The sequence below is a fragment of the Athene noctua genome, chromosome 27 (assembly GCF_965140245.1).
Source record: "Athene noctua chromosome 27, bAthNoc1.hap1.1, whole genome shotgun sequence".
NCBI classification, from domain to species: Eukaryota; Metazoa; Chordata; class Aves; order Strigiformes; family Strigidae; genus Athene; species Athene noctua.
The window spans coordinates 4722167-4746432 of NC_134063.1; the positions used below are offsets into that span (position 1 = coordinate 4722167).

General features: G+C 43.4%; 1 protein-coding gene across 1 annotated transcript in view; it reads right to left on the bottom strand.

Moving 5' to 3' along the window:
* Positions 1-1266: 1266 nt before the first annotated feature.
* TIMM44 (translocase of inner mitochondrial membrane 44) overlaps positions 1267-24266 on the bottom strand; it is a 24382-nt gene continuing 1382 nt past the window's right edge. Inside the window, exons 2-13 of the mRNA XM_074927836.1 lie at positions 24005-24112; positions 23308-23478; positions 22735-22815; positions 20059-20208; positions 17533-17672; positions 16952-17037; positions 15056-15148; positions 14600-14724; positions 12928-12978; positions 10861-10950; positions 7026-7136; positions 1267-3033 (exon numbers count right to left, since the gene is read on the bottom strand). Of these exons, the coding sequence (XP_074783937.1) occupies positions 2914-3033; positions 7026-7136; positions 10861-10950; positions 12928-12978; positions 14600-14724; positions 15056-15148; positions 16952-17037; positions 17533-17672; positions 20059-20208; positions 22735-22815; positions 23308-23478; positions 24005-24112 (1326 nt within the window). The 3' untranslated portion in view covers positions 1267-2913. The remainder of the gene's footprint in view (positions 3034-7025; positions 7137-10860; positions 10951-12927; positions 12979-14599; positions 14725-15055; positions 15149-16951; positions 17038-17532; positions 17673-20058; positions 20209-22734; positions 22816-23307; positions 23479-24004; positions 24113-24266) is intronic.

Sequence of the window (24266 nt, forward strand, 5' to 3'; positions counted from 1 at the left end):
CCCTCTAACCCTGTCCAGAAGGGATGTGGGGTGTGGAGTCCCCGGCTCCATCCCAGTCCGAGCTTGGGCAGAGGTTTGAGAGAGGAAGGGCCGGGCGGTGACAGCCTCCACCTCTCCCACAACCACCACGGATCTCTCAGGGTTGGGCAGAGCTTAGAGATGGTTCATTTCAGCAGTTGGGATTTCTGCTGCTTCTTGAAGCTCCCTCAGGTCCTGGGGCTCTCCCACCCAGCCAGGACAGCAGCTCACCAGCTCCCTCATGGGGAGGAGCAATCCCCAGGCTCCCGGGCACCATGCATCAATTCTGCTGGAAAACCAAGAGGTGGATTCAGCACAGTCACCTTGAATCTCAAGGTGACCAGCAAACCCACGCTGCAGACCAGGCTATGGTGAACGCCTGGCAGATGCCACAGTCACCAGTACAGGGTTTAGGGTGGTTAACCCTCACTCCTCCTCCACGGCTTAAATCTCATTTAATTTCAGGAACTGCCCTCCTGCCACTGCACCTCTGGAGAAAAGCTGCTAGTGAGCAAGACAGCAGCTGAAGGAACATCCCAGAAGTCCCCACAGGGAGCAGCACCGCAACCTACCCTTCAGGGGAGGATTTTCTGTAGCAGCAGCATCACTGGGGCACCACCAGCTCTGCCCCCTCTGCTCGCTGGGGACAGGCAGGGCTGACCCTGTGTTCACAGGTTAAGCCAAACCATTACGAGATACTGCTGCCCCACCATGGCTGGGTTACTGCAGTTCTGGGCAGACCAACTAGTTTTACACTCTTAATTCAGATCTTTTTTCTCCATCACCAGTTAAACAAAAGTGAAAAGGACACCGAGTAAAAGAAGTTTTGCATGTGCTTCACAGAAGCATCCCAAAAGACTCGGACAACAGGTTGCACATACGTACCCAGGCTGCAGACTCCTCTCTGATCAGCGACTGCCTGCATCCAGCTACTGAGGAAGCAGGGCAGGAGGTGACCAGGCTTCATTTTCAGAGGGCACTGACTCAATTTCTTCACAGTTTTGGCGATGACACTTTCCACAATCCTGATGAGGTTCAAAAAGCGTCTCAAAGACATTCACTGTTGACACTGCATTGGCACTCAGTGGTCTTGGTGTTCAAATCAAGGGTAAGTCTCTGCACACATGACAGAGCCTGTGTGCAGAGATGTTAGATGGGATCAGTCCCTGGAAGAGCCTGAATGAGGCCCACATCAAACCACCACTTCTGAAGGCAGTCAGACACAGGAATACCCTATTTCACAGCCAATTTCTGCATTGTGGAATTTATTCTGTTCAGATCTTCTGTTTGTGTACTAGTGCTTAAGATACTGAGTAAAAATCTGAAGTTATTTTACTGACAAAAGCACCAGTGAGAAAACTGTGTGATGAGGGAGGCAGCAGGGACCATGTCCCACCCACAGCCTGCCCTGAGAGCAGCAGAAATACCGAGCGTGGCAGCCAGACAGCAATCTGGGCATCTTCCAAGGAGACAGGGCAGACTCTGCTACTGAATTTGCCACACTTATTGCCTCTCACTCTAAGAAAGCTGCTAGAGTTAAATGTCTCACCCAAGGGCTGGGAGATAATCCCACTGACATTCAAAGGAACTGATCCGGACACTCACAAGAGGAGGAAGAACTGGCAATTATTCTCTTTAATCATAATGTCATGGAAGTGCTGTCCTGCATCACCCTGGTTTGTGCACAGGCAGAACACAGCAGCAGATCAATCCTTTGATTTCCTACTCCACAATCAATGTTTCTTCCCCCAACCTCACTTTCCGTTAAGAGGAGGCAGTTGACGAATCAACCCACATCACAGCTCCCAAACTGGGCCCTCAGCAGAGATCCTAGAGTCTGTGTGAGCGTGCCAGCAGCTCCCCCTCTGCCATCTTCCAGTGGCTACCTGGGACCCCCAGGCCACGGGGCCACCCCCCTGACACACAAGTCCAGCTGGTGAAGCCACGCTCATAATGCACCTTTACACTGGAGGTTCTTTTCCCACCTCACATAAATACCTGAGCTACAAGAGGTGATTTTCTATGTGTTATTGCATTTTATTTACTCCTTTGTTGCTCGTCTGTCCACCCCTACTCCTGACCTCTGTTCCAGCACTCTGCCTGCTCCCTCACAGCCGGTTACAGCCTCTCTCCTCCACACCATCAGAAGAACCCAACAGAAATGCGGTTGTGCTCTCTTTAGTGGCACCAGCTGATGCAATGAACAAACACCAGAAACAGTAATGTTTCCCCTGCAAAGCTGTGGATATGTAAATATTATCACTGGCAGCAAACTCCACCCCTGCAACCAGCCTCCAGAACCTGCCTGATGATGCCCACACCAGCCGAGAGTCATATGCAAAGTCCTGATTGTATTTGGTTCAGTAAAGTGCAAGACACTGCAGCAACAGAAGGCTTATTGGTGCATCTTGTGCAAGAGATGTACGTTAGCTAAAACCAAGCCTTAAAGCACCTCTAAGACCTTCTCAGGGATGCTTTGAGGCCACCAGACTACGACAGCAGATGGGATGTAGACCTGTGACATCTCACTCTCCAACACCCACCACTGTCCATCACTGGAAGCACTGGGAAACACACAGGACCCAAACCAGCCTCCTTCAGCCACAATTAATAAAGGAGCCAAGAGCAGCTGCTAGTGTCTCAGACCATTCACGTTGAACTCTACCGTACATCCTTACAGTGCGATTCTACACAGCAAAGCGTAAGGCAGGTATGTCAGACTCGTCCAGTTCGTTACAGGGGTTGGTATAACGAGAGCACACCGAATAGCCTGTTCTTCTGAAAAGGAACCAACCCAGCCTCTTCCCCCACAGTCCATCATACAGCAGACTGGTGCCAGTTCAGAGCCAGCGTGGCTTCAAGAGAGGTACAGGAAGCCCTTGGATGCAATTCTTCTCAGAGAACCTGCTCAGTGCTCGATGAGGAAATGTCCAATAACCTCCACGCAGCGTAGGGGTTGAGTTCATCCTGGTCTCTGCAGAGTGCCCACACGTACAGCATTCGCAGAACCTTGTCCTGGAAGGAAAATCCTGTCGTTAGAACGCGCGTGATGGTCACAGACCTCCTGGCTCAGAGCTGACGAGGACATGCTCCTCACTTCCTCCAGAGATTGTTCTTGTGGTTTTGCTCTCTGGTTCTAAGCCCGAAGGTCCCGAATAAGGACAGCTCAAGCAACATCTACTAGATTGTGGTTAGAAACTTATCACAGTCAGGAACGGATAAACTTGATTTCCAAAACCAGAATTAGGGTTTCCAAATATCTCTGGCTGACATACATTAACTGGCACCAGTGCCAAGATTGATATTGGACCTTATTTATAATACAAATTTCTGGTTTCAGATTGGTTCAGCTGCCAGGCTGTACTGCCCTCTGTAACCTTCAATCAAGTTTAGGCTCTTTCCTGCAGCTATAACTCTGCTTCTCCCACATCAGCCCCTGAGCTGCATCCCCTCCCCACAGCTTCCTCACTAGCTCTCACACTTCCATTTGAGAAGCTCAAATTACCCCAAAAATTATCATCACCGGGTCTGAGGAGAGACAGAGTGTTAAAAAGCAACATTTATCCATGACAATCAGATCATACCAAGTCCAGCCATAGTGTCAGCCACAGAGACACACTAATTCTGCCATCAAATCTTTGCCGTGCAGACAGTGCTTTCACCATCTGGGGTTACGGACTGAAACAGAACTATCAGCTTTTCCATCCCTGATGCATGTAATGAGAATGCCAGCAGTTTTGTTCAGAGTAAGTGAATAAGGATGAAAGCTGTATCTCAGCACATCCTGAGGCCATCGCTCATGGTCTTATGAAAACAACTCCCTGAAGAGTCACTGCAGCTACCAGTGACAAAGTTGCTGCCTCTCCCAGCAGAGAGGTGACATCACCCATCAGAGACTGGGCTGCCAGAAGCCCAAATCTGGCAGTGTCACAGATCCACTCTGCAAGTCAAAGGCTATTTTGATCTTATCGTTTAACCATTTACCATGGAGAGTATTTCCCTCAGATAAGGAAGTATCACTGAGGGATCAGACTGTGCACTGGTTCAGCTCCCAGATCTGTAGTTAACTACTACATTTTTGATCGAATGCATGAATCTTTATAGGTTATAATTTAGGTACACAAATGTGAGAGGGGAGACTTTCTGTACCAGACCAGTCATTAGAAAACTAATGCTTTAGAAACATCACATATCATAAAGCCATTTTTTTTTCTTGCTCAGTGTTTCAGAACATTAACTTGCTTCAGATCTGCTCAGAAGTGTTAGAAGTGATTGAAAACTTGAGTCATACAGATGTTTGGGGTATGTCAGAAGAAGAGCAGAGGGGACAAGAGAAGAAAAACAAAACTTCTGCCTGCTTGAGACAGGTTGTACATCGATGTACCAGCAACAGCAAGGCTAACAGATCTTTCCTGAATATAAAACACTAAGTATAAGCTCAAAATGAAGTGGGTAACGTAACTGATTTAACATTGCCAGTGGAACCTTAATTTGCATGAAATTTGTGATTTTCGAAGTCCATCTCGTAAGATTGTGATGAATGGCAATTTAATCACACACTTCAGCATCAAAGCTCTGCTACATCTGGAAGAGTTTATGTTCTTGATCATGGGATTTCTGAAGGGATGAACAGCTGATAAACTGAGTTACTGGTAATCTTGCAGCATGCGGTACTGAACAAGTAGCACAGCTTTGTTCCTGGAAATGAGACATGATGAAACATAAAAATTACGTGTTTCCAGAGCGGAGACACCTCTGTTTTTCTGACCTGGTGTTTTTATTAATAGCGTACATCTTAATCCTCAATGTACAGTGCATGCTGCTGCATATATTCACAGAAAGTGGGATGGCAAACGGGTGGCCTCCCAAAGGCAGATGTCTATCATGGCCATGCATGCGAGGTGAAAATTTGTCCTTTAATCCCCCAGTCTGCTAGGACAACCAGCATCCTGTCTCACAGTCCTTCAGGGGCTAATTTTAAAAAGACCCCCTTGACCTGGCAGCATTGCTGGCTGGGTTGACTAAGGCCTCATTGTCCCAGATTTGATTTTGCGGTGCTCCATGGGGACCCCCCTACGTTAACTACCACACCACCATGTCCCACCCCATCCCAGGCTGCCAGGTCTCCCCACACCTCTCTGGGGGTGAGCCTGCAGCACAGCAGTGGGAACCTGCACAACTGCAACTAGGTGAAATACCGCAGCAATTACAAGCATATGATTCCTATTTAGAGAGTTTACAATTCGAGGCTCCTTTTTCCTTGAACGTCATTTGCTCAGTACTCTGCAGGAGCAGCTCAGCAGTTAACACCAAATCATAGTTACCAGCCAGCCCGCATCTGACATTTGATTAAAGCTGAAGTTTTGTTTCCAATGAAGAATTTTAATGCATCTCCTTGATTCATTGCCGCTCCGGAGAAATCAGACAGCAAACAGACTTAGATATCCTGTTCAATAATTATCACATCAATATCTATCTTCTAGGAATGCAGTAATTTAATGCAAGAAATCACTCTATCAGCTGTTCCACCCCTGCAGTTGATGTGACAGGCTGTAAATCAGTCCAGATGGGCTCCATCATTAAAATGAGTCCCTTTTTTTTGAAAACTTACAGCCTGGACTGAAGAGAATGGTTGCAAAAAGCCAATATTTATTAAATGCATGTATTAATTTTAATGGAAGTCTGATAGAAACTGCCAGCTCCAGGCCTCTCACAATGTCCCCCATTATATATCATTAAGCTACTTAAACATTCACAGACACAGTGCAAGCCAGAGCTGTCAGGATAGCGAGCCACTCGAGAACAAACGTATTCCAGAAAAATGCACAGGGCTCCTTCAGCCTGCTGTGTCATTAACTCTGGGAACAAGCATATTCTGTGGTTATGTCTGACAGGCTCAGTTTAGCATCCCTCACAACAGATTACGCAGGCTGGACTCGTAGGTTAAAAGCTAAACCACAGCAAAGTACAATCCAGGGATTTGCTGCACAAATCACCCCGTGTCAGAGGTTCCCACCAGAAGCCTGTACCATGTACAGCATTTAACACAACTGGATATGGGAGAGTTCCAGTGAGTAAAGGCTTGTGGTGCTGTAAGATATTTTGTACCAGTGCAGGGAGGCAGCAGCCAAAAACGTGAACTTCTACTTTCAGTTGTTTAAGAGTGATTTTCCCCACCTCCTGCAAATGATTTAAATAACTCCAGCTCCCACCCTGTTTACCAAACATCTTGGTGCTCTGTTCTTACAGTGCCCTTTATGAAAGGAAAAGGGAGGAAAAAAAGAACAGGATCAGGAGGAAGCTGTGTGATGGGGCTTCAGTTGGCAGCAGGACAGTTCAATTCTGTCCCGGAGGGTGCCAGAGGAGCCGAACTCAGGTGGTAACTGCAGGCAGGGAGGGTGCTGGCCAGGCTCAGCAGCAATTGGAGGGGAAAGCACTGCAAGTGGTCATAGCTCCAGCTCCTCTCCTCACTGGGATTTTAAAATCAGAGAATCCCAGAATCATCTGGGTTGGAAAAGCCCTTGCAGCTCCTCCAGCCCAACCATGACCCTCACCCTGACCGTTCCCAACTCCCCCAGATCCCTCAGCGCTGGCTCAGCCCGACTCTTCAACCCCTCCAGGGATCCCAGGGACTCCCCCCCTGCCCTGGGCAGCCCATTCCAACGCCCAACAGTCCCTTCTGCACAGAAATACTTCCTATGAGCCCGTCTAAGAAATATCCCTTTCTAAGAAATATCCCTTTCTCTGTCCATTCTAGGTGTTTGCAGACTCTCCTCGTAGATAACAATTCTCAATTAATAAGCCGTAACGCTTCAAGAGTCTGACAGGAATAAATAGCCCACACTGAGCTGAACCAAGACCTAACCCACAAGATGCAGCATTACAAACACAAGTGAATGAGTACGTGCAGACACTCGCTGCTCCAGGCACACTCAGGAACCCCTAAAAACAGGGACAGCTAGCAGAGCCCCTGGGGGAACTGTGTGAAGCTGAGGAGCATCACTTACCGGATCACCTTCCACCACCTCCCCTTTCTGGTTCTTAATTACCATCACGACCTGAGCCTGAAAAGTGATGATTAATACTGGTCCCTGCTCCATCATCTTCCCCATAGCCAGCTGCAATGAAAGAAAATTCCATTAGAAAACAAACAATTTCTGTAAATTGACGTAAAAACGTCGAGTATTTAACCCGACTCCTACGGCTTGGCACAGCTAACAATCCCATCTTCTCCCAGAGCTGAATCTAGTTATTTTAATCAGGTTATACCTGCTCTGTTAATACAGATGCTGTAGAAACTATCGCAAACCATTTTCCTGAAAACTTTCCCTGTATTTAAAAGCTTTCCCAAAATTGTCCTGAAATTTTTCATTATTTTTCCAAGTCTAAATATCTGGGAAACATGAACAAGCTCTGTTCCATTATTCCCAAATTAGAAACCAAAAATAAAAGAAACCTTGCTTTTGAAAAAAAATTAATTTTTCTGAAGAAAGTACATCAACTGAAGTTTTTTCTCTTGCTTTTGAATGAATCTGACATGAAGTTGTACTGAACTAGATAAACAAAAGTAAGTAACAGAAAGACTCCAAGGTGAGAACCTTTTGTTTGACAGGATTTTTTTCTCTATTCTAAGGTCATTTCACTAAATATTTAAAAAACTTATTAAGTGAAATGCAAATTGGAATGGAGAATTTTTTCTCCCAAAGCTGTGCTCTTCAAAAATACAACCCTTTTTCTATATCTTTTGTGGGAATGCAGTATGCTACAGAATATCTTGCTCCTCAGTAACTCTGGAGTTACTGGCTGTGTTACCCCAAAAGGTAATCATACTACCTCAAACTTAAGGTAGCATGATTATATTCTTTTGTCTATGAGAGACAGACATTGCATTTTATCACATAATAAAGAATGTAACACAAGAGACAGTTACAAGACTGTACCATAATTCACCAAAAAAATATTAATATGTGTATTTATATTTTACTCTCCCCTGAGGAAAACAGCAATGCTCCTTTGCTTAATCTGAGGGAATCTGGTCTCTAGCTCTGCAGTAACTCACGCCATCCCAGTCCACACTGCATTTCTGGAACTGGCCTGACTCATTCAGCAATGCATAACGCCTTCCACCCAAGTACCAAAAACCAGATCCCACAGCTCTTCGTCAGACCAGTTTCCATGACAGATATTTTTATAGGACGCCACTTGGCATTGATAATTCAACAACATAAATTTGCATGTGGGTTTCAAGGAGGAGGAGGGCTGTATCACTGAATAGGCTGTATCCCTTAAGAGCACCAAGGCTTCCATACTGGTATTGATTTATTTTTTAGTATTATGATCCCAAAAAAGCTCTATAATCAAGCCAGTATTTATATCACTCCTCCCACACTAAGTTCAGAAACCCCGTTTCACAAGTCACATACTTAAAACTGCATTTAGGCAGCCAAATAAATAGTCCTAATAAATATCAAGGATCCAAAATTCCATTAAATTTAAAGGCAGTAGTTGTCTAGTGAAGTTAAAAGTGCTTAAGCAAGTACCTGGAACATGAGTTCCGATGCTTACGTTTGAAAGACTTGATCTTAATTTTAATGCTGCCAATTTTGCAGCATGTGAATTCCCTTAAATCTTCTACATGGTTTTTTTTTCCAGACTCGCTGAACTGTTTTTCTGGATGAGATCACTCAACATACTCCCATAAATCTCCTCTAGAGAAATACATTTAAAAATTTAAACACACAACACCCTTTATCCCCCCCTTCTTCGCACTACAGACAGCATAAGAACTGCACTCATTTATGTTCCATATCAATCATTTTCCAGCTAAGATGCAATTTTCTTGAGAAATTTCATGCAAAAATATAGGCACCTAAAACAAGTTAATAATGAAATGTCTCTCCAGTCACCACTCAGAATCTGTGCATAACTCTATGCTAATTAGCACCTACAGAGGAAAAAGTTATTTAGCATACAATGAAATCAAGTCTCCTAGACACTAACAGTACAGGAAAAACCTTTGATTTAAATAAGATGCTTAAAAAAAAGCAATCATGAGTATTACTTCCATAGCTTTAATTTTGTTAGACCATGTTATTTATTGCTGAAGATAATCAAGAGAATTGCAGATGACGCAGAAATTTTGCTGCTCATTTGGCATGTGCTTGCAGTTAATATTCAGTTACCGAAGAGGCAGGAATGGCTTCCTCTGAACCCAGATGGATGAGAGAAAATGAGAAGCCTATCAAGACCAAAAGGAAAAACAGTCCTAGGAAGGGGACGAGACATTAGCCTTTTGTGTTAGGAGATGCCCTGTAGATGATCTGCTCGCTGGCTGTGAAGATAGGTGGTCATTAATCAAGTCAGTTCCTGCTGTTCTTTTGTAGGGCTACACGGGTCAAATTAAGTCTCTCGCTGTAGGGCATTCTCTCACAGGTTTCTGGAGCTCTCCTGCACCCACTCCAGTTTTTTAATGATGTGCACACAAAAAAGAGAGACTCTGCACAGGGCTGCAGAGAGAGAAAAATCACCATCAGTAGCTCTCCTTTCAGGAAACCACCAACAGCATCTGATTTTGTTCTCTCGGTTTTCCATGATGGTTGCCAAATTCTTCCTGCCTTGCAGGGGTGTGACCACAAGAAACATCTGGCAGGCCAATACACCCAACAACATCTGGAACAGCTCTCCCTTTCCGAACAGCAGCCTTTTACTGCCAGGCTCCATTTGCATCTCCACCCGAGAGCTTCCAAACCTCTGCTTCCCCACCTCGGGCCAGATCACCACTGGGTTTAAACCTCTATTAAACAGCTGTAACGGTGTCCTCTGCTCCCACAGGAATGCCCCTGCAGTTGGGTTTATGTTAATTGTCTGAATGGGTTCAGCTTATCATTTTATTGAGTATAATACTGCACAGCTGCCCAATATTGGACAAGTACACCACAACTTGGCTCCAACAGAAGCAGGTACTGAGTGTTGCTGCCTTTGAGTTAGCACCTTTGATGACAGAGGCAAACAGCTGATCTGACTTCAGACTATTTCCACCCACGTTTTAAAGCACCAGTGTAGAGCTGCCCTGTTCCCCTCCTCCCCTTGCACACTTCCTTTGAGGCAGAGCTAGTTATGGGATATGAAAGGCCTGACTAAAGGTGGCAATTTCTTTGAGATACCTTTGCCATTGCAAGAAAGATCTGAAGAAACCTTAAGAGGCCAGTGACAGATGACACTAAAGATTTAAATGAAAGTACTGCTGTAGACTTACTGCTAAGTAGAACAATAACACCTCTGGCTCCTCAATAAAGGGGAACGCTGAGAGGATTACAAACTGTGCAGACATCTGGCCAGAGTCCCCAACTACCAGCACTGCTCCCGAGGAGGCAACAGCTCTGCTCACAGCTGTAACCCCCCCCCTCATCGAGAGCCATCCAGAACGGCAGTTAAATCTCCCAAACAGCCACTCCTGCACTGTGCAACCTTGAGTCACAGGCGTACTGCACGTTATCATCCAGAGTAAGCACCAACAAAGCCCTTTGTGAAAGCACTGGGTCAGTGCTATTTGCCTTTATCATTAGCCTTTCTCAGTCTGTATGTTGGTGATTAAGACCAAGCTGCCCTGGCAGAGAGGAGACAAACCACAGCTCCGTAACTGAGGCTTGATCACACAGTGGCAAACGTCCCGTGAGCTCTCCCTTCCAGTAGCGGTGACCTCGTCCCTCTGTTAGCAGAAATGGCAAACACCAGAGTAGCGTGAGGCAAAAAGCCAGCAGTCAGAGCAAAGAAGAAAACCTCTTCTCAGCCCCTGAGTTTCTAATTCATTCCCCAAGGTGAAATACAGAAAAGGACACTCACATCAATGTTGTCAATGTCAAGAATCCTGGAGTGGAACTGGAGACCCATGGCTTTGGCTTGCTGGATTGGATGAGCAAGCTGACTGTAAGTCTAAATGGAGAAACAAACTTGTGTTACACGTTTGAATTTGTTCTGTCACAGAGAAAACAGGATTTTCTGCTTAGAGAGTACCACCAAAAAAGAGAAGAATAAAAGTAATGTTTTTGCAAATATGCTGAACATGTCTGTCTTGCAAGGTATTGAACAGCTACGTCAAATGCTCTGGGCTTCACATAAGCAAATTTTCACTAAAAATCCCACCTCCCCTGGCCAGAGCAGGAGATCCACCAGTCACAACAGAGTGCGTACATCGAGCGCATCTCGTAGCCGAGGCACTCACAATTCTGATTCAACAGCAGACGAGGAGAAACAGTCTGGGAACCAAGCTATTTTCCCAATACCCAGCCAGACCCTGGAGGCAGACCAGCATTTCCTGGCTCCTTTTAGGCACATGCACATATGCTTCATTATTTATGCATCGTGAACTGTTGTTGGGGACAGTGAATTTCTACTTGCTTCCAGCATTATCACCATATTCTTGGCAGGTATCAAACAAACAGGAGGCAGTCACTACCTGCCTCCCCACCATGGATCTTCTAACCTTCATCACAAGCATTTAAAAGCAAATATCCTACAGAAGTTGCTGGCAAAGTCACTAGAGCGAAGCTGAAGTTACAGATCAGGGATTTTGAGGACAGGAGGCAGAGGCAGCTCCATGAACCACAAACTATACCTAAGCCAGTGGGCTGACAGCAACCTGCAGCTCGGCTGGTAAACCTGCCACTTAAATAAGTTTTTGCTTTACTGGTCTGTATTCCAACACTTTAGTGAGCAGTATCACACACTTCACGCTCGTGGTATGATCTGTTCAAGAGCCTTATCTCATGGATTCACAGTAATAGGACTCTCATTTCCTCCTTTGGCTTATTTTATGGATGATTCTTGACTTATGAGCTTAATTTATAGCTACAACTAGCTTAGAAGGATTTGCTTTTTGTCTTATAAACTCCAGTGAATCTGCTACTTCCCTCTAGAGATCTGAGAGGAATTCTACGGTGTGATTTCAAAGGCTGCTTGAACCAGTAAAGAACTTTGTTTACTTTACTGCTTTGAATATCTGATTCTTACGTACCGCAACACTGTTATGAAGATGTTAATCACAACTAACAACCACAAAATTAAATACAAAAAAACTGCTTCTCCCAGTGTGTGCATTTCCAGCCCTCTGGTGGTGGTGATCAGTAAGAAGAACATTCACTTTAAGCAATTAAATTCTTTATTTAATGGCTCTGTGTTGCCTACAACACAATTATTTTGGAGCAGCGTGAAGACCAGAACAAATGTCCATCTACATTGTCAGGAAAGGATCTGCTTTCATGAAGTTAAGTGGACAATCACTGAATTGCAACCAATTCATACTCATTATTTCAAGAAGTGGATCCAATACTGAAAATCTATCCCAGCACAAAAACAAAATCAGTTTTTGTATAACAAAAGAAAGATCTGTTTTCTGCAGTGAGATTATCCAGGCTGCAGATCACCTCTGATGCAATTTCTTAAAAAACTTCAGCCTGCCAGGATTATTTGCTTGGGATACTGCAGTGGAGCTGTGTTTGTGTAGTAGCTCCAGGGACAACTTGACTCTGTAAGCAGAAAAGCATTGCCTTTTTTGGGTCAGCTCAAATGTCTCTGCACCTTCTCACCACGTATCTGGGATACAGGCTCTACTAAACCCCATCCAAATCAAGAAGAGCAGTGCAGAACTGGAGCTAGTGACTAGTCTGAGCTTAGCTCTTGATTCACTATCTGTCTCTAAAGCTCTTCTCTCATATCCAGACTATTTCAGAAGTCCAGCGGGTACACTTGATTGCCTTTGTCTTTTGTAGTATGAACACGTTACATGGGGAAGCAGCTGGGCAAAGCAAGTAAGCAACATCACAGATACAACAGCCGGACAGCTTGCAAGCAAAGAAACCTACTTAAAAGAGAATCATAACCTTTTCAGACATTTTTAGGAGCTCTACTTACCGCTTCATAGCACCAGTCTTTGAGGATATCAAGCTCTCCAGACATCATCGCCTAAGAGAGGAAAATCAAATAAAACGTGAACATTTTAAAACACCTCTTATATCAGAGTTGAAATTATTGGTGACAAGATACTTTAAATCCTGTATCTTGTGAAACCCTGCATAAAGAGAGCTTCAAAGGCGAGCAGCACTAAGAACTTCTATAAACACACACGTACTGAGTCAGATGTACATAAACCTTTCAATAATTAAGATAAAAGCTATCTTAAACTTTCCTATCCAAAAAGTCAGCAGAACACCCACTACTCAGAAACCCTGGGAGGTGGGATTAACAGAGGCAGGAGTACAAACCAGAAGTAGATCTACAGTTCTCAAGACTGTGAAAAATTAGGGGCACCAAATGAACAGAAGAATCACACTGCAATTCGTGAAAAAGCTTTATCTTTAAAACAATGGTGTAATAAACACCTGGAATTCATGAGACAGAAGCTGGGAATTCAGCAGATTTCAAAATAAAGTCAGTTACATGTAGCAGGGCGTTTTTCCAATCTAACGCCTATAAATCTTCGTACTTGATGGCATCTGTAAGCTGGCTGCCTACAGTTTGAAAAAAAACCTCTCCTGTGAAAATTCATTCTCCAAGAGTCAAGAGCCCATTTTTTGCAGCTCGCTTTAGAGACATGGCACCGTTAAGAAAAGCAGATTCACCCTGACAGGTCTGTCTTACTTCACTGTTGACATTAGACTTCCAGTCCCAGATCTGATGCACAAACCAGTCACTACAAAGACAGCAGTGACAAAACCTAACTATGCATCAGTTTGAATGTTTGTATCTGTAAGCGTCAAATTATTTTTTATTCACCCTACAATGCTACCTCATGACTAGCAGTATTATAACTATTTCTACACGTGTATTAGCATATATCAGTTTGAGATATGATCACTCACTGCACCGCAGGATGAGAAAATAACACTTTGCTCTATCTTAGCATTTGTTTATCTCTTCAAACCTCAGTATTTCCAGTCTCACACAAATCTCTCAAAACAATTTCTGCTGTACTTTTTCAAATCCCCTACTTTCACTCTGTCTTTTCTAACACACTGCTACAGTGAGCGGAACTATATCCATTTATACGTGACGCCACATCCTTCATCAGTGCTATCCTCCATGTGTTTTTATACTTTAGTCTTTAAAAACAGTAACTTCCACATATTTTCTTGACTAGTGCCAGAAATACTTTCACTGAACCATTTGTCATGACCTGGTCTTCTTCCCAAGCAGTCACAGATCATTTAGAATCCAGTAGTACATAAGCACCAAATTCTTTATCAATATTTGATATCACCATTTTCCCAGTACTGTTCATCCACCTACTTCAGTTTGATCCCTCCGATGCCCATATCATTTCTCATGGAAGATAGTTAGTTGTTTTCGAGGCCAGAAAAAAATATTTACCAGTCTACTAAATTATGCAGTATAGTTTTAAACTAAATTGTTATGTGGGATTCAACTTCCTTTTCCCAAGGTTATCTCATGTTCTGTGCAAAGCTGGATGCCCGAGAAGCAAATGCTGTCCCAGCTTTTAATTTTAGCATCAGAAAACTAAAAGAAAAACCTTCCATAGTAAAAGTAACAAATAAAACAAATGCCTTATACTGTACCCCCACCTTACCTCCAAGACATTGGGGATTATATCATACTCGCATTGCTTTAAAAACCGATCTTTGTCGAAGGATGGATCCACTTTGAGTATCTCTGTCAAAACTTCAGACATTTCTGTCTTCGAGAACAATCCTCCTAATAAAACAATTCAGTGAGACTGGTGGCACAATAACTGTCGCCAGAAAACAAGAGAAAAACCCTTGGTTATACACGAGAGGGAAGGAACCTGGGAATGACTGCAGACTTTAGGTTATGCTTGAGATTTATCCCCTACAAGCGCCTGTCACCATACAGCACTTCTGATCCCATAGCAGGTTGCTGCGCTGCCTGATACTGGATAATGATCCATGCAAAGTATTATAAAGCTCCAGAATCTGCCCCAAAGGTTAGTAACACATGGAGGACAACAGCATGAACAGTCACTAGGAACAGAACTAACACTTTCACAGCAACGATGAAACATTACCTATTAAGTCAGTGACTTTGTCTGTGACAGCTCTGGAAGCTCGAATGAATGCATTATCACTTTCATCATACTTCATTTTCATTTCAAAGAACCCTGAAAGGAGAGGAGACATGAGCAGTAGCATCCTTCCACTACATTCCTGAATTAGGAAACAACATGCAATGGGTTGTAGATCAAACCCGCTAGTTCGCTTCTAAACCTCTTTGTTGATTAACAAGTATCTATTTCAAAAGTTACTTCTCTCATCTTCCTGCAATGTTCTCAACTATTAGTAACTGTCATTAAGAGAATAATGGTTTCTCTGACATCAGCTGCCAGTAACTCTATGGAGATTTTCAGAGAGAAAATACAGTAGATTTGCTCACACCAGTAACAGTCTGCTTACACCTCTTGATTCAGTCTGCTACAAAAGGAAGCAGGATGCGAACCCAACACCAGATAGTTTTAACTGGGAGACAAGTCAAGAACAGACCTTAAACCTTGCAAATTTTTAATAAAATAGCAAGATATCAGTAAGGATGCAGTTTTTAAGCAGCTGTGTACTTCTCAACCTTGATAAGAAAGCAAGCCAAGCATGTCAGAAAACCACAGAAGTCATTTGATGGGGAAGGAGAACTGCAAAGCAAAATCTCCAAGGCAGAAAAAAAGGCAGGGGGTGGGGAAAAAAAAAAAAAAAAGCAGCCATTTAAGTAAGCAGGCATTGTTGCAACAAACTAAGGGCTGAACCAACCCATTATCTGTCTCTGGACAACATCAGATGGAGCAGAACGGCAGAAGGTAGTTGCGGAATAATGGGCCCTGCAGGGAAGCTTCTTCCCACCACATCAATTAACAGCTGGAAGCCTGCCCTGAAGCTTATGCTCCTTCCAAAAAACACACAGTGTCCTCGGTACAGGTGGTACGTAAAGGGAGAGCACACGCTGTAAAGCCTGGTGCAGCCACATCTGCAGTGTTGCCTGAATTGAAAAACCACAGTGTTGGAAAGATGCATAAATCCTCAGGAACGCACAGAGCTCGTGCAGATGGCACAGGAGCAGAGGATGCAACATGTGAGGAGTTTTAGGAGTTCTGAACATCTCTCCTCGGAAAGGGTAACAATAGGATATAAAAATCCATTCCCTAGGAGCCCCACTTCAAAAGAAGTTGGGAAGAAGAACAATCCAAAGTTAATTGTTTGTTGCACTTTTACTGTTTTTTTCCCTTAAGAAGCCATTTACCCTGCAGTACACTGGCAGCTATTATTTCGATTTGTTGAAGGATTCTGGTCTCAGGTTTCTTTGTACCCTTCAGAAACATTAAGTGTCTAGATAACTATCAAAAGCCATTGCCCACTGCAGTACAGATATTCCGTATTTTTAGGTTTTGCAATAAAAATAGAAAGGAGGCAAAGTCCCACACATTCCAGAGTTCTAAGCAGATGACAACAGAAACCAGCTCACTGAAGACAAGATTTTTCCACGTTATAAGCTCAAGGAGAAGAGATCTGCCTGCCCTCTCCCTGGTGACACACATGCCTACATGCCCCAGTCTCTTTCCAGTGCCAGAGTGGATCTGACTAAAAAAAAAAAAAAAAAATTGAAAAAAGAACAGAGTTTGCTCCTCTTTAAGAAATGGCGAAAGCAGGTTTTGGTACCTACAGGGAGCAGGGACTGATCAAAAACAATGCCTGACTGGGGGAGGGGGTCCAAACACAGATGGAGCAGCTTGGAAAAGCTGCAATGTTGTCAACTACGCCTACATCCCATTCACACCACCTCACAGCAACAGCTACAACAAAAAAAATGGCTATGATTTGCATTATGTTGAGACTAGTTGCACAGATGGCATTAGATCCAACACAGCAAGAATCAGAAGAGGGAAAACAACGTGCTACTCCTTTGTCTTTGGAACACTTACTATTGAAGACCACATTGTTGTCCTTGAAATCTTTCCACTGCTGATACCATTTTGAGTCTTTATGCAGCACCATACCCATGGCCTCCCTGGAAAAGTGCAGAAAACATGGGTTCTTGTGAACAAGTAACTTACAACTGAGAGAATAAAAAAGAGAACATCCCGATGAGTATCACTGCAGCATCACTGAGGCTGCTACACCACGTAAATGATACACGACTTAGTGGAGCAAGGCAGCAGAGAAAGCAAAGGAGCTCAGACTTGGTGCTGCCAAACATAATTCAACTGCAAGATGTTAGAACTGAGAGAAAACATAACACATGCACAAGTCCTAATTTCATGTCAGAACACTACGTACCCACTTTATAATTTTAAGTGCCCTGTTTTACTATCGGAACATTCCGTATCATCAACTTATGCTGGAAATTTACTCTCAGACCTACTTGCTCTGCTAGGTTACACCTCACCCCACAGCCTCAATTCAGCACTTGGGATTTTAACCATCCCTGACCTGTAGTTAAGTTTTCACATTTGTATCAAATTATACACAGAAATATTCACCCTAAATTAAATCCAATACGTACTCATTAGCTTCAAATATTCGCTCCTCTTTAATCCTCTCGCCTGAGAATTCTGTTCTTTTTCGTAGTCGCTCCGGACGTTTGTAAGGACCAGTCTGCCCTAAAACACTTTCATCTATTTCCTTCTTAACGGTTTCTACACCCTGAAAGGAAAACATCCCTATTAGGTTGATTTACTGTTCCCCCCGGGCCCTTTCCCAGAAACTGAAAATCGTTTCTGCTGAAGGAAAAAAAATTAAAAAGAAAGAGACCACAGGTTATTCACCCCTCCCTTACTCAGCAAATGCTTCTTTGCCAATGTCTATTGACAAACACACCAATAGCAAGGGCTTCTGCTTAAGAAGTTAACAGCCTAGGACAGCAAATGGATGGTTGTATTGAATCAACCTGAAGAAAAAAACCAATACAGTAGAAACTACAGACACAGTCAAACCTTACAGCTGATAAAGGGTAACCTCTACAGAGTGTAAATCGGCATAAATCAAGTCAGAGGAAGGCAAGCATATCAGCCCCCAACAGCCAGCAGCTGCTGATCGAATGACAAGCCCCAGGCAAAAGGGAGAATGATTCCTAGTATCCAAAAGTAGGGGAAGGACTTCAGGACACCAACAACTAACTGCAAAGCCACTGTAAATTCCAGGTTCTAGGCTCAAGATTAAACCAACAGAAGTATTGTTTTCCCCAAAACAAAAAGGAGCCTTTTTACAGACATCTACACACCACCTAGCTGAGAAAATAGCTTCAAAGCAAACTGTTTTTTGCCAGAGCAGAGATGTGAAAAAAATCACAGTAGTGCCCTTATACTAAAGGAGAAATAGGAGATATTCTCCCTCTTGGGTGAGGCTACATCAAGAAAAATGACCTGATAAACCTGGACTCATAGACAGTGAGCAGCTACATCCTTAGTCCAGATACTGCCAAGAGGAAGCTGCATCCTACCACAACCGCTGTTGGGAATTTTTGTCATAGAGTTCAATAGCAACTCGGACTAAAAAACATTTTTAGTGTTTCTCCTTCATCTTGGCTGCTCTACTTCTATTACTGAACTTTTGAGCAGTACCTTCTCTAGTTGCACACTTTCCTATTACAACCAGACACAGGCAACAGAAAGGGATTTTATTATACACACTCTACACAGCTTTTCCCAACTTGTATCTTTATTTAGAACATGCAAGTCATGCAGCCCAAAGCATCATGTGGCTTTATGGGGGCTGCTATTTTTCAACTTTATTTTATGCAGGAGTTTTCTGGAGGACACATCAAATGTCCAACACAGCTTTGCCAGCGTAAACCATCCTCCCCTACTGAAAGTCAGCGTGACTTCTTCCTCAAGAAAGTTACCACAGCGCTCAGGGCCTACACAGAATAGATGCCAGAGATCTGATATGAAGCAGAAACTGGAATTTAAGTGACTTTAAACATCAAGGATAAGCAAATAAAAAGCTCCAAAGCTCAGTCTGTTCCTACTGACTATAAAAGACCATCTGAGGGAACCTGGCAGAGAACAGAACAAGACACAAGCTCCTGTGGGTATCACCTAGCTCCAGATCGTGCAAATAAAATATCTCCTAAATACCGAAATCATGGGGAGCTTAAAATGAGACTACTACTACAATCTCTAAGACAACTGTATTTGGTTTTCTGAAGCAGTTGACTGAATATTCCAAATTCTATGTACATCCTAGAAAGTATAGCAAAGCTGCAAGAACTGTTCACAGCCTATAAAAGGTCAGTGGATCTGTTACATCTGACAACGAATCAAAAGTTTTTATCTGTTTACAGGGAAAACAAATCGTTAAGCCTCAAAAAATTTACTTTATGGTCCTGTAAAATCATTGCCTGCTTATAAAGTCTGGCCTAGCAGTCTGCTTTATAGAAGGATCAAACAGTTCTTAGGTTAGGAGACTGCTGGAGCAAGATAACAGGTTTCATGACAGAAAAAGAAAAAAAATGGTGGATAATGTGATCTGCAGCTACAGCTGGAAGTGACCTTTAGCAGATGATGTCTTATTAGGAACACAGAAAGAGGGGAACTGACATGACTGATGTGACTGATACTGCTCCTCTTACAAGGGCTAAAGCTGAGGCATGAGGAACCAGTCGAGGGGAACACTTCTTGTCAGGCTGACTGCAAGTTGATTGGGTGACATCAAAACAGATGAGCGCTTACACATTTTCAAGAAAATGAGAGCTTTAAACAAGCCAGTTTGTTCTCAAGAGTACCACCAGTATCTGTCTACAGAAGACATTTGCTATCCTACTCCACAAGCAGAGCAACCAGTTTTTCCAGTAACACATTTTAGGAAAAGCTCAGCTACTCCCAACTTACACTTTTCTAGGGTTGTTGAGTGAACACTACACCTGCAAAATACATCTCTGGAACTTATCAGCTTATTCCAATGGTTCACAAGATCTTGCTCTAAGAGTTTTGCATTTAATTTTATACTCAGCATAAACTCGCTCATAACTTCCATGATAACAAGCTGTGTCCACAGCGCTGGGTCCTGCAGAGGTGTGGGACTTACGTACCTGAGAAATAGCTTTGAAGGCAGCCGTCTTGCCTAATTTCTCTCCTCCTTTTGTCACTGACTCTGCAGACTGCTTTGCTGTTTTTGCTGCTTCTTCCACACCTTCCTTTATCTTTCGGCCAATATCACTCTTACTTACTTCATCCAGACTCTGAAACAAAACAAAACAGGAGAGAAAAGGTCATTTCAGGTGAAACAGGGAAAAACTTATTTTGAGTAACTCCTCTTTGTGAATGCTGAAGACCTCCTAACACATGACAAGACTAATCAACCCTAAGGTGAACACACGTGTCACAGGGGAGGCTTACAGGGACACCATGGCTTGGCACTGCAGCGTTATCCAACACCTCTATGCAGAACAACAAATTTGGCTGCTCACGGGACCATATGCATTTGTAATAGCTGCTACCCCCAGATTTCAAAAAGTATGTCTTTTTCTTGACATCAAAGAGAAGGACCAATGATGCTAGAGATAAAATACCCTAGCCCTTTCTTTTGAAACAATCAGGGACTTCTTGCTTCTTAAAAGAAGGTATAAAAGAGGCTGAGACAGCTCCCTGCTAAGCAACTCTTCCTGTAAAATTAGGAAACGCTTTTCTCGACCCAACATCTCCATATACATCACTTTGGCTGTTTACAGAGCATCTCATATGCAAGAGGTTAAAAGGACTCTGGCAGCAGCTGGTCACCCTTTCCTTCTGCACCGTCACACATCAGATCCTCAAGGATCTTGGAAATCTCACTGGCAGCAGGCCACCAATTCTGATGGATCACAAGCCACAACCCCAGAGGAAGAGAAATGACAGGATAACACTCCCAACTGCTTTTCCCTGGTTTTCAGTGAGATGTGGCTAATAAAGACGCTTACAGCGCCCTCAACAGTACTGAAAAGATAATGGTAACGTCTACGTCAGCAAAGAGCATTACGTCCAGCTCCTACGTACACACAGTTAAGCTACAGCAAAGCTACACTTAGAATGAGAGTGGAGGAACGCAGCAGAGAGCAGGCACCAGGCCCACACAGACTTCAGACTGCACAGAGTTTAAGTCCAGCGTCTGGCTGGCTGCTTCTCAGCGGGGATCCTACACCTGACTGAAAGTGCTGGGAACAACCACACGGGCTTGGATCTTAAAGCACGGCTGAAAACAGCTCGGCCCACTCTGCTCTGAAGCAGTCTAGCTATGAGCAGGAAGTCTGTGAGCTTCAACTGACAGGTAAGAAAGAGCCTCCTGAAGCACCTCTCAGCTCTAACTTACTACAGAAAATCTTGTACTCCCTATAAGAGAAAGAGCAGTAAGTTTTCAATCATTGCTGATTTAATTAATCAATAAGAGGGAAAAACAAGACTTGGGAGTAACCATCAGGGTGGCAGCCACTGCAGCAACAGCCCTTCTCCAACTCTTCTAGCTCAGTGCCACCTCCTGGGTACTGACAGATCTACAGCAGAAGGAAGGGTAACGACAAACCCAGCAGCAAGACTGGGAGCCAGTGGGCTAGCAGGCACTTTCACCACAAAGGAGTGAGTAAGACTGGGTCTGCTCTCTCCTCCTCCTCCTCCTCGCAGCAGCCCTGGAGACTGAGGGCAGCTGGTGCAGGCTGAGCACGCAGGAATCAGCAGGTTGATTCCAGCAGGCCCTGTCCTGCCAGTCATTCCCTGTCCTCTGAAAGCAGCAGGGAGATGCTGAACGGATGAAGGGGACAGAAAAGGGAATAAGGAATAAAAGGGTTTGCACCCCACTGAGGACTGCCCAAATAGCCCAGTTTTGTACCAGCTGAATTCACAGCTGCAGATCAGCTTCTGCAGGTGTCACATGCACCCGATTTATTCCATATTTAAAATACTATCAGGAAGACCCCTCAGAATTTTCCTCTAAAGATAAAAGTCAAGGTATACTAAACACTCAAATACATCTGCTCTCTGGATGAACTCAGACAAGATATGAAGTAAATGAGCACAAGCTGCAGTGCTTAGTCCCAGCCTAAAAAATAACTTGAATTCAATTGCTTAAAAGCAGATCTATACAGACACAGTGATCTTTAAAAGTCTGAGCCTCAAATGGAAGACACTCATACCTGCTGGGTATGAATGATGCCTGCTCCTCCAGGCATTTTGTTATTCCCAAGACACACAGAGCCACAGGATCACTTGCAGCATGCTAACTGAGAGGAGAGCACTTCAACTATAGCACCAGCATTTCTGCTTACAAACACCTGGAGCCTCTGACGTTACAGATCTTTTTCAACATGCAGTAAGAAGCCAGAAGCCCTAGCACCTTAGTAGCAAGAAGTGTCAGTGTGAAGAGCAGCACATCTCCTAAACAACTTTCCAGGATGATTTTCCAGCATTGCTCTAACTGCCCTCCAGTAAAAGAACCACTTTTTTTACTGCTAGACAACGCAGAACTGTAAGGACCATCTCCAGTCTCCAAATCTGAGAGGAATCGCTGCACAGTGCCTCTCCTCTGACCACACACTGACTGAATAAGGAATCTAACATATGCCATCGCTTCAATGTTAATGATTCTGGCCTTAAAGATTAAAAATAGTCACCACCTTTGGAATAGCAACCACCTTTCACCAAGAAAAAAGGAAGGGTGGTAATTCAAATGTGCACAAAACACAAAGCCTTAGAGCAGAACTGCCTTAGGGGAGGGTTCTTCCATAGCTGCGTTTTACCTCTTTAACTGTACCAGTTATTTCTTCAAGTTTCTTTTTAATCACTTCTGAGGTCTTCACTGTTTCAGATTCAATGGTTTTCTGTGGAAAAAAAAAAACCATGCTGCATGTAACTACAGGAGGGAAAATACTCAAAAACAGTTCAGCACATAGCACACCCCATTAACACTGTAATTGAGGACAAAAAGAGCTACATCCTAGGGAGCAAACTACTTGAGTAACCAGCTTCAGCATTTCATTTTTGCAAGTAATGCTGTTCATAGTTCTTGAAAGAATGAAAAAGAAGTATTTAACTACTGCCAACGTTAAATTTAACGTGTCATTATTTTATCTGCTTATTATTTGGGAAATCCAGTGAAGAGTCTGTTGGAAAGATTTTCCACTAAAAAGCCCCAAAACACCTAAGGCATCCATCTACCAGCCAGTATTTCCAACCAAGCAGAACTTCTCATAAAAACAGGCATGCTGAACTAAACAGTTCATTTGCAGAAAGATTCAAATTTACATTCAGAACAGTAACAGCTCAGTGGTTGGGCAATGAAAACATCAAAGGAATACATGAGGAAGACTTACATATTTCCTCCTTGCTTCTCGAAGCGCATCAGATTCTTCTAGCTTTTTGGCTTCATCTCGGAATTTTTTAATACTTTCTTTCATCTCCTTGTTTTTTGCTAATTCCTGTTTGATGTTCTCCACAAAACCTGATATAAAACCCTTTCTTCCTCCAGAAGAATAGCATCTAGACTAAAGAAAATCATTACATGTCGTAGAATCTAAAGAGACGTTAAATTAAACACGTATCAAAGCCAGCAGGTAGATTTACTTAAGCCAAGCACTGGGTCACTTCTAACGTATTAAATGTTGTGGAAAACATGCAGCTACCTTGAAAAAGAAGCAATTTACCCTCAAAACAGCCAGATGTCCAACACACTTCTAACACCCTGTGAAGTACATCTATAGAGCCACTAAAAAAGATGCTTCTCCAGAGGAAGATTAACTCCAGAGGTTAATTGAGGCTTAAACAGTTTGGTAGATGAAGTTACCAGAGCACCACTCCTGAACATTGTCACTTGGACCCAGCTACTACAAAATTCCTTGAATTCATCAGATATATCTTAAAAAGTGGAAAGTGGAAACTATCAACCTAAAACTGGTGCTTCTCAGGAACATATCCACATCTAGTCCACAGATTAGTACCCTAATGGGAAACCACTTTCAGCCTGAAGTAATTTAAAAAAAAAAAAAAAAAAAAAATCAGCTGTTAACCAACCTGATGGATCTCTAAAACAGGCCTGCTCATTCTATACACTGTACCCCTGTGGACTGCAGGAACTGGGTATCTTCTGGATATAAGCCATATGCCACTGATGACACATTTCTGCAATGAAAACATAAGATCAGGTTAGTGCACAATAGAAGGTGACTGCAGCCTTAGAAAGAAAGGAAAGAACACCACAAAACAGATAATATTCACTAGTCTTCTGGGAACACATCCTAAGTGCTGCGAGGAAACACTGCAGGCTGGTTTGATA